The sequence below is a fragment of the Malurus melanocephalus genome, unplaced genomic scaffold (assembly GCF_030028575.1).
Source record: "Malurus melanocephalus ecotype Western Australia unplaced genomic scaffold, MMel_1.1 scaffold_518, whole genome shotgun sequence".
Classification (NCBI taxonomy): domain Eukaryota; kingdom Metazoa; phylum Chordata; class Aves; order Passeriformes; family Maluridae; genus Malurus; species Malurus melanocephalus.
In genome coordinates, this window is record NW_026623750.1 from 104,893 (window position 1) to 115,759 (window position 10,867).

At 61.0% G+C, this 10,867-nt stretch overlaps 1 protein-coding gene across 1 annotated transcript in view; it reads right to left on the bottom strand.

Annotated features, from left to right (window-relative positions):
* STIM1 (stromal interaction molecule 1) overlaps window positions 1-7,176 on the bottom strand; it is a 70,947-nt gene extending 63,771 nt beyond the window's left edge. Inside the window, exon 1 of the mRNA XM_057381606.1 lies at window positions 6,869-7,176. Coding sequence (XP_057237589.1) covers window positions 6,869-7,004 — 136 coding nt within the window. The 5' untranslated portion in view covers window positions 7,005-7,176. The remainder of the gene's footprint in view (window positions 1-6,868) is intronic.
* Window positions 7,177-10,867: the final 3,691 nt, after the last annotated feature.

The window sequence follows — 10,867 nt, forward strand, 5'->3', positions numbered from 1 at the left end:
CCTTGGCATGGACACAGAGCTCCTCAAGGCTCCCATGTGCTGCAGGAGTGACTGAGCAATGCCTTTAATTAAAGAGTCCTTCATCCCCACCAGCACCAGCTCCTAAAACTAAACCAGAGCTCTGGAGGTGCCAGAAAATTAATCAGGCACGGCTGCAGGGGCAGGGGAAACAAAGGAGAGGGAAAATTAAAGTGTTCCAGAGAGCCCAGCTTGGATCAGCCATAGGAGCAGACGGCTCAGCAGGAGAGCTCAGCCTCCACAGGGAACATCCCCAAATTCCAGYAGCAAATTAAGTCTGGAGGGTGGGAGGGGGAAGCAGCAGGTCCCAGGGCTGCAACTCCTAACAGGAAGAGACCAAACCCCTCCTTACTCACAGCACCCCAGACTTGTTTGGGCTTGGAGGAACCGTAAGCCCATCCCATTCCAACCCTGCCACCTCCCACTGTCCCAGGCTGCTCCCAGCCCCAATGTCCAGCCTGGCCTTGGGTACTCAAAGGGATCCAGGGGTAGCCACAGCTTCTCTGGGCACCCTGTGCCAGGGCCTCCCCACCCTCCCAGGGAAAGATTTCTACCCAACAGTTGCAAACCGAATGACCCCCTCCAGCTGGGTGCCGGGGCCATTCCCACAGCCTCACCAAAAGCAGTTAAGGTCCCATCTCCCATTTCCAGCACGTCCCTGCCCCTCCAGTTATCCACAGCAGGGCCCCACACCGCTGGAAAAGGAACCCCGCAGGTTCCAAAGGGCCTTTCCAGGGGGAATCCCAGAGCTGCCCACTGAGAGCAGCAACTCTGCCGCTGGCTCTGCCTGCTCAGGGTTTATTTCTCCCTCTCTGGGTTTAAAGCAAAGCTAATTAATGAAGGAAGCCATTTTTTTAACRCTAATAAGTTTGTACAATCAGGGCTCTGGGGAGCAGAATGCCAGGCWGGGCACAGTCCAGCACCGAAGGGTGTCCAAGCCTGGCACTGACCACGGACTTGGAACCACCAGGGAGGGACACGAGCCACTTTTCCATCAGTACAGCCTCCAAGTGGGACAAGCAGAAGGACAGGGATAACCTCATGGAAAAGAACTGCTTTTCAACCACCTGCTCACAGAAACGGATTTTTAACTAACAAATCACACAATCCCGGATCCCTGAGGGTGGAAAAGCCCTCCCAGCCCAGGGAGTGCCAGCTGTGCCTGATGCCCACCTTGTCCCCAGCCCAGAGMACTCAGTGCCACCTTCAGCCCTTCCTGGGACACCTCCAGGGATGGGGACTCCAAAGCTCCCTGGGCAGCTCCTTCCAATGCAAAATCCATGTGGAATTATACCAGGATGGCCTTTTAGGTCTCTTCCCTCCCCAAACCCCAGGCAGATCAGGAACTTCACCTCGCTGGAGGGTAACTTGACTTCCCTGGGGTGTCAGTGGACACTCCCCCATCCCTCCATCCCCTGCTAGGAGGAAAAGGAGGGTGGAGCTCTCACACAGAATTCTGATGTACCAACACAGCCAGGCAGCCCACGAGCCAAGCACCAACTGAGCAGGCCACAGAAAAGAACAGTGCTTCTCCTTCTCGCTCCCTTTGGGATAAGGCTCCACTCCAGCACCACCAAAGCATCCCAGACCCTATGGTCGCACCACAAGGGATGTCAGGAGGCTCCTCCTCACACATTACTGCTCCATCCGCCCTCTTCTGATAGGAAAGGATGGAAAGGACAGGATTGCTGCCTTGGACTTCCCACATGGATATGTGTATCCCTGCCCCACTGCGGGAAAGAGCCCAAAAGCCCAGTTTGGAGCAGGAGATGCAGCTCCYTGCAGTCCCACCAGGCCTGGCAGTGTCCCAGCAGCTCCCCCTGCACTGGTCCCGTGGGAAGGGACCACCCATGGGGCACAGGAGACATGGAGAGAGCTGCTTTCCAAAGGAGTAAATAAATAAATCTAACAAGAAATTAAATTAAGATCACCTCTCTGATCTAGCTGAGCATTACTCCAAGTTTCCGGGCCAAGCAGGGAAGGGAATGAGCTGGAAAGAGCCAGGAGCTCCGCAGCAGCCCCAGTGCTGCCCAGCCAGACCTGCTCCTCCTCCACATGAGGCCAGTTTGTTGCCAAAACAGTTTTTCCACCTCTCAGAATGGCAATTCCTCGAGATGAGTTTCATTCCTGAAGGAAGCCAAGGCCATGCAATCCACTGGGGCTTCCAAGTGAGCTGGGAAAGAACATGGACTATTTCCTGGCTAAGTTTTCCAAGTATTCTCCCAACTGCTTTGTCTCCCTTGCCCAACTCAAAGCTTGCACAGTTACTTGTAGGTGCAGCTTCCACTCACTACATGTGCACACCTCGAAGGAAATAATTTAACAGCAAAATCCTTCCAGTCCTGAAGGCAAAACCTCCTTTAGAAGGCATTTTATCAAAGCAAAGAGAGCACAGCAGGTCGCTGTGGCCCATGAACTCCGCCAGGTCGGTGGGAAGGATCAGGGAAGGTGTGTTCAGAGAAGGCACCTCCCGGGGCTGGGATCCAGGGCAGTGCCTGCAGGTTTCCAGCACAACACCAAGATGAAATCCTGCCCGGTCYCACAATACAGGGACGGTACCGAGGGTCAGAGAACAGCACATCACAGAATCCTGCGATCATAAAGGCTGGAAGACATCTCCTTCCAGCACAGCCTCYAACCACCCACAGCATTCAGTCACCATCACAGATTCTGTCCGACCTCCTGCCTCCAAGCAAGCAGCCTTCTCCAGAGGCAGCTCCCGTGCACCATGCTGGCTGCAGCCACAGAACCAGCAGCTCTGGCAAAGGGACACAGCAGGACGTGGATCCTGGGTGGCACAAACTCAGCAGCGCCAGGGAGCTGCACCAACACCGTGTTTCATTCCCTCAGCTACACAAGGGTTAAAGGAGACCCAGCCCTGTTCCCACCCTGCGGGATGATCCATCACCGAGCTTCCAAAGGCTCCACTGAGGCCACGTCCTGCTCAAACATCAGAAGCTCTTGCTGCCAGTTCCAAGTCCAAACCCATCACTTCCCAAAGCAGAGGTTTTGCAGTGAAGGATTCACTTCCCATGAACCCCCAGGCCTTGGGATGGCAAGGACAGACAGGGCTTGGGCACAGCCTCCTCACCCAGAAATTCATGTTGTGCCCCTTTGGGTTAATGACAGCTAAAAGCGGCTGCAGCCCCCCTTCCTCACACTGACTTTGTCCCACAGGAYGTTCCCTGGGTTTAGGGCAGCTCAAGGGGCTCCAGGCAAACACAGAAACAGCCCTGGGCACAGCCCTCCAGCTTTGGAGACCGACACTATCAGGATATTTCTTTAACTCGTTTTTTATAMCACTTAGGAAATGTGATCAAGGAATCAAGACTGGGAAAGAGGAGACAGGGCAGAAGAAGGAGAAAGGAAGAGAAAGAGGAGCTACTGTGAAAAAAGGAAAAGCCACCAAACCTGTGCTAGCCCTGCCCTAGAGATCAGCCCTTGYCAGCCCCTGGCACACGAGCTCCACAACACCCAAAAATGCCTCAATCCCAACACACAATCCAGAGCCCATCTCTGAACTGCTGCAGGAGAGAGAGACAGGGAAAATCCATGCCACGATCCCTGACATGCCACAAGGACACCAGAACTGGGACTCACATGAGGCCCCAGATCCCTGTGGATGCCAGACAACAGGAAGGAATTCCATACAAAATGAAATAAGGCTCAGGGCATTGCAGACTCGCACCAGTTCCATATCACAGCAGGGAGATGGGGCAGGTCTGGATCTGTTTGTGGAAAGTGCCTCCATTAAGGAACCAGGGATGAACCCCAGTCATCCAAACCCCTACCCCTTCAGCCAGTTTTCCTTGGATATCCTACAAACACCTGAAAAAATGAAAAACCTGCTGACCTGGAAGTGCCCACTTATGCTAGGCAGCATAGAGAGTAAACAACTGAAATAACAATAATAATCCTAAATCCCACAAACTGCTTCCAGGTGATGGTGGTTTAAGGAGGAAGAGCCAACCGAGCAAGATCAGTATCTCAMATGAGATGAAATTTAAGACTTTTGATCCAAACAATGGGTCCCATTTTTGATGGCTCATGTAAAACTTGTGTAAAACACTGGCCACAACCCCAAAGGATGTTCTCACAAGGAACAGAAAAAGGACCAAAACCTGGCTGATTTGGGCAACAGCCAGGTTACAGCAAATGAACAGAAAGAGGGGAAAAAAAAATCCCTGAAAGCMCAATTGGTCCCTGAGGAGACTCATTTGCCCCTTTTAGGGGGTGTGAAAAGGTCCCGGGCTGGGCTGCAGCCTGACAAATTCGGGCTAAAAATAACCAGGGCGGGTGCAAACAATAACGTGGGGCCGGTCACACATCCTGTGACAGCGGCACCGGCACCGGCAGGATCCCAAACCTAGGCTCAAGGCAAAGGCAGGGAGCTGGGAGAGGCCCCTTCTGGCTGCCCTTGGCCCCAAACCCCCCACACTTTGTGAAATGGCTCCTGTGCTACCGAGTGGAACCAAACTGCAATCGGATCCTGGCAGGAAAAGATTACAGATCAAAGATTAAGGCCTCAATTTGCCTCTGAGTGAGTCAAAGCCAGGAGAAAAATCTGATTTTYCCCGGGGTTCAGTCACCAACTCTGATTTTCCTGCATGAATAAACCCACCCGTTTTAAACCGTTGCATAAATATATATCCCAGGAATTGGGATCGCTCACTAATCCTCCATAAAACCTGCTGATGCATCCCCTGAGTGTGCAGAGGAATCTAAGTAGCCCAAGGAGTGCTGGGGTTCAGGCTTCTGCTCTCTCCAAACACTTCTCTGCATCGCTTGAGAAACGTCCCTGTTCCAAGAAAAACCGACCAGTGCTGACATCTTATCATTAAAACCTGCCATCCCAGTTAAAGAATCTTAAAGAGCATCTCTGCACCTTGGGAAATGAGTCAAAATCGAGCACTTTCACTTTCAAAACACTCACCTCTGCCTCACACCGAGCAGCCAACACAACTGTCACCTTCTGCTTCCAGGGAAAACATCAGGAAAAGTTCTCCTGTGCCAGCTGAGGACATTCCCTGCTCTGAGGACATTCCCTGCGAGCAACAGCCCAAAGAGCTCAAAACCAAATGGCCAAGAGACATCAGAGGACACACTGAGCTGTGGCAGGAGAGGGCAAGGAGCCCTCCCGACCTGCCTGGCTGCCCTGGGAAGGGGCATGGAACAGAGGACACAAATCCTTTCCTGCCCACATTCCTGCACATTTGGAGCTCCAACCTGTAGCTATTAATCCCTTGCAGATCTGGAAACGCAGCAGCAACCAGAACATGKCTCAGAGTGACCCAAAGCACTTGTCCTGCAGGAACAGCCCTMCTGGGGAGGAATTCATGGGACCTGAGGGCTTGGGGCTGTTCCCAGCCCTGTCCGGGGGCTGCTCCCGGCCCAGACCCGGGGCTGCCTCCGCTCGAAGCCAAGAGCAAAGCCAGCAGCTGAATCACCCAGGCTGCCACACTTCTGCAGGGCCTCCAAAAATAACTCCGCTGGAAATTCCTTGGAGGCACAAACCTTGCTTCAGAAGGACTGCAGAGATCCAGTTTCCTTAGTGGAGCAGACTGGATGCAAACTGGCCCGAAGGTTTCGGAGCACAAGGAACGGGATAAGGAGCCCCTTCTCCCGGGGATAGAGAACAGTTACAGAGCCCATCCCCAGACAGGATGGAACAAGCACCCTGGCCAGGGCTCACACACCGAGTTCCCTCTGGTTCTGCTGATCCCACAACTCCAGGGCCTGCTCCTTGCGCTGTTCCCACCGGCCAGCCCCGTTCAAAAGCCGAACCGTTCCCAAGACGCCGCTGCGGCGCCTTTCACCGCACACCCACCATCCGAACATCACCCCAGCATCCTGCCCTGCACCCAGAGCCCGCCGCGAGCTGCAGCCCCGCTCCCACAGCCCCAAGGCAAACCTTGGTTCCTGCCCCAAAGCACGGCGCCGTGCAGGTGGGGCCCGGCGCGGTCCGSAGGAGGCAGCGGGGGCTCGGGGGGCGCAGGCCCGGAGCTGCAGGCGGAGCTCGGCATTGCCGCTGGCCGGGAGCCGGCTCCAGCACCCCCGGGCCCCTCCAGGGCCGGGACCCCGCGCACGGCTCCGGCCCGGCCTGGGGGTCCCGGGCCGCTCCCAACGCTCACAGCGGCATTCACGGACCGGRTCCAGCGCTGACCTCGGGCACCGGCACAAGGACACAGAGAGGAGCTTGTCACCGGGTCCCGGCGGCGGCCAAAGCCGGGCTCCGGGGGAAATTCGCAGGGGCTCGCGGGGCTCGGCTTCTCCTGCCCTTTTGGCTGCGGGGCTGGGGTTTGGGGTGCAGGCGATGGAAATAGGGGGAGGCAAAGTGTCTGCGAGTGAGGGCTTTGCTGCCTGTGCTCCTCAGGTGGGACGAGCTCGTCCCTGGAGCGGGAGGAAACAAGTCTGGGGGGTCGCGCATCTGGGAACGTCCTCAAAAAACAAGAAAACGCCGCAATTTTCAGCACGATCCCGAGCTCCCTGCCAGTTTCTAATTAGCAGAGGACAAACAAGTAAAATAACACGAGAAATCTAAATCCCGCGAACCGGTCCCAGACGGTTAGATTCAACGAGGAAGAGCCCGATATTCTAAATGAGCTGAAATTTAAAACTTTTGACCTAAACAGCCGGAGCCCGCTGCAATAACAAACATGGGTTATTTCGGTCCTTCGAGCCTTGCCAGGTCCCGAACCGGGGCCGGGCCGGGGATCACTGCAGCTCTTGCCCGAAACCCCGAGGAATGGCCCCAAAACAGGGTTGGGGAGAGGCAGGGCCCTCCCAGAGCAGCTCCCAAGCTCAGCGGGGCGGGCAAGGGAACACCGGGGGTACCGGGCGGGGGGCTCACCTGCGATGGCAGAGTCGTCCAGGTACGAGCCGGGGGCCCGCTCGGCGCGGCCGGGATGCTGCAGGAGGAGGAGGAGGAGAARGAGGAGGAAGAGGCCGCACAGCGCCCGCACGGCCCGGCCCGGCCGCGGCTCCATTTCCGCGTCCCCGCCGCCGTCAGCTGCTCCTCGGCATCGGCACCAGCTGGGGGACCGCAGGGTGTCCCGGTTATCGCGCTTATCCCRGCTATCCCGGTACAGCCGCGAGCTGCGGCCGCACACCGGCTACCGGAACCCTCCGCCCCCCTCCCCGCTCTGCAGTGGTCTCTCCCAGGACAGCCTCCCCCCAGCCACAGTGGTCTCTCCCGGGACAGCCCCAATCCACCCGCCTTAAGTGGTCCCTTCCCGGGATAAACCCGCCGTCCTTTCTCCTCTCTGCCGAGATAACCCTCTTCCCCACCTCCGTTAAGTCTCCCCGGCCCGCTCCGTCCCTCCGCCGCCTTCTCGCAGCGGTGTCCCTCGGAAAACCCGCCTCTGTCTGCGCCGGGACAGCCCCGAACCCCCCCACCGCCGCGGTGGTCTCGCCCGCCCCCCCCGCGCGCCGCGCTGCACACCGGGCCCTGGCGCCGCCGCGCGCGCGCTGACAGGGGGCGGGGCCAAGCGCCGCCGGGCCACACCCATCACGGGGCGGAGCCAGGCGGGGGCGGGCACGTGCCCACGCCCCTGCTATCGCCCGCGCGCGTGCGGCGCTGGCCCATAGCGCCCCCTGCCGGCTGCGACAGAGAATGGCCGCGCTGGGAGCTCAGCCGGGCCCGCGGCGGGATGGGGACCGAGCTGAGGGGATAGAGCCGGGGGGACCGAGCTGAGGGGAACAGGCCAGGGGGACCGAGCTGAGGGGATAGAGCCGGGGGGACCGAGCTGAGGGGAACAGGCCAGGGGGACCGAGCTGAGGGGGCAGAACTGAGGGGACCGGGCTGAGGGGACCAAACTGAGGGGGCCGAGCTGAGGGGAACAGGCCGGGGGGACCGAGCTGAGGGGATAGAGCTGAGGGGGCAGAGCTGAGGGCACCGGGCTGAGGAGACCAAACTGAGGGGACCGAGCTGAGGGGAACAGGCCGGAGGGACCAAACTGAGGGGACCGAGTGGGGGGACCAGGCTGAGGGTACCGAGCCCGGGGGACCAAGCCCGGGGGACCAAGCCCGGGGAAGCCGCCTCTAGTCTGGGGGAGGGCTTGTCACACAGCCCGGCACATCGCAACGCCCAACATGTCACAGGTCCCCTACTCTCTGGGCAGAGCCGTTTTGAGGTCCCAGCACGTGGTTCCTTGTTCGCAGTGGCACTGGGGAAATTTCAACACATCAGAGAGCTGTGTGACACCGCCGGGGCCACGTGCTCCTAGTGGCATTGCTGGACTGGTGCCACCGGTGCCTGGAGCCCACCAGCCTATGGGGGGGACAGGAAGCTCACATCCKGTCCCACTCTGGCCTTGGTGCCCCAAGAAGTGTCGCTTTTGTCCCTGCAGCAGGCTCCTCCCAGCCAGGTGCCCAACAGCCCTACTTGGTGATGAGGGAGGGGGGTCCCAGATCGGCCCCTCGGTGGGGACCCCCGGCCACGGCAGGTGCCCAGGCTGGGACACGGGGCTGGYTGATGTCCAGGCTGAGCACTCTCTGTTGGGTCCCAATGCTGCTCCCCATGCTGATGCTGGGGAAGATGCTGGGTGTGGGCAGGGGGTCCTGAGATGAGGATGGGGACAGGCCACTTGCTCCCAGGAACTGCCTCCCCTCCATCCCCGAAGGGGATGAGCCCCACAAGCCCCTCCTGCCCCAGGGACCCTCATGGGCTGCGGGTGTTGTTGGGGGCTGGGGCTGCCCCTTATGGGGATCCTCCCAGCACCCASCCTTCTCTGGCCCTGGCGCAGCAGAACAAGGCCGTGCTCGGGGGGCACTCCCACAGTCGCCCCGGGACCCCCCTGCTCCCCCTTGGGGTGCAGGAGGGCGGCCCCTGTCCCCCGAGGGGAAACTGGTCCCGGCTGTGTTGTCATCCCATCCCCACCCACACCCCGAGAGCAGGCGGTGTCATCCCCCTCCCGCCACAACCCTTCAAGTCCCCAGGGTACACCAAAGAGGGGTGGGCTCCCTTCCCTGCGCACCCCCCTGCACCCCCCAGAGCTCTGGACCCTCCGGGCTGGCAGTGGCCGTTCCAGCATGTCCCTGTCCCCAGCTCTATCCCCAGCGGTGGGGGTCGGGGTGAGTGCCGGGGGCAGTCCGGGGGACCCCGGCCAAGGAGGAGGGTCCCTGCTCCCAGCCCGGCCCGGGGGCTGCAGGTCYCTGCTCGGGACGGTCCCGGGGGGCTCTGGGGGGTGCAGGGATCCTGCCCGGGGGTCCTGCCCCAAAGCCGCCGCAGCCTCAGCCCGCAGCCCCGTCCCGGTAGCCGCAGCCCGGGGGATGGCGGATGGCGCAGGGGCTGCTTTGTCCCGGTCCCGGGAGCGGCCCCGGGCCGGGCCGAGGAAGGAAGCGGCGGGCGCGGGGGGCCGGGCGCGGCGGGGGAAGTTTCTCCGCGGGACCGCCCGGGGCGGCGGAGGAGGCGGCCGCAGACTTCCTCCTCCTCCTCCTCTTCTTCGTCTTGCTCTTCGTCCTCCTTGTGCTTCTGCCCCGGCCCCGCGCCCGCCGCCGCGCCATGCCCCGGGGTGAGTGCTGGGCCGGGGGCACCGGGAAGGGCTGGGGGGCCGCGGCCGGGGGTCCCTGCGGGGTCCGGGTGCGGGTCAGGGGGGCGGGAGGAGACGCCCGTCGGGGCCCGGGCGGGGGCGGCGGGACCCGCCCGAAGCGGGATAACGGGACTGCCGGCGATAACGGAGCTGCCGGGGAGAACGGCATTGGGATAACAGAGGTCCGGCGGTGACGGGAGCGCCGGGGATAACGGAACCGTCAGGGAAAAGAGGTGTACCGGGATAACGGGACCGCCGGGGATGACGGGGGGAGTTTTGGGGCGGGATCGGGGCCGGCAGCTGTCGGGACTGAGCGGGGACAGAAACCGGCCCTGCCCGACGGGACCCCCGCCCTCACCGCCCCGGGCCCCCGGCTCCGCACCCGCCGCATCTGCAGCCGCTCCCCGGGCCCCGCTCCCCGGGCCCGCAGGGGCTGCGCTGACACCGGAGGGCGCTGCATGGACCGCGGGACACCCGGGTCCCCGCACTGACCCTCCCTTGACCCCTCTGCACCGACCCACCGACCCCTTGCACTGCTCCCCACTGCTCTGACCCTCCCGACCCCGGTGCAATGACCCACTGACCGCTCTGCACTGACCCCCACTGCATTCACTCCACTGACCTGACTGCCACACTAGCCCACCGAGCTCCCTGCACTGTCCCCACTGATGCCCTGCACTGTCCCCACTGCACTAACCCACTTAGTCCCCCTGTACTGACCCCACTGACACCCCTGCTCTGGCACCACACTGCCCATCGCCCCCATTGCTCTAATCCCACTGCTTTTCCCCCCCTGCACTGACCACACACATCCCTTGCAGGTGCTGTCACAGGTGTTCAGCAGCCAGGACATGTCAGGGCTGTCCCCTGGGYGGTGGTGCCTGCGGTGGGCACTTGTCAAGGGCTCCCCCCGGGGTCACTGCGTCACTCAGTCAGCATGGGGACACCCGCAGGTCCCTGAGATCCTGTGGGGTGTTGTGGATGGGTGGCTGGGCCAGGGGCTGCTGGGCTTCCTCCACTTGGCTCAGGGGAAGGAGAAGCCACCAGAGTACGGTTGGTGGCCTGTGGGGATGAGCTGTGGTGGGTGTGTGGTGGGAGGGGGCCAGTGCTGGGAGTGCAGCCACTGGGAGCAGCTGTGGTGGTGCCGGGAAGTGGTGGTGCGGGTGCAGGTGTGGGCTGTGCCCTCGTGCATGGCAGTGGCTTTGGTTTGGCTGTGCCTGGAGAGGTGCCAGAGCAGGATGGTGCTGCCTGCCTAGCACTGGGACCTGCTGGCAGGTGTACTGGAGGCCATGGAGCATCCATCCCTCCATCCATTGTCC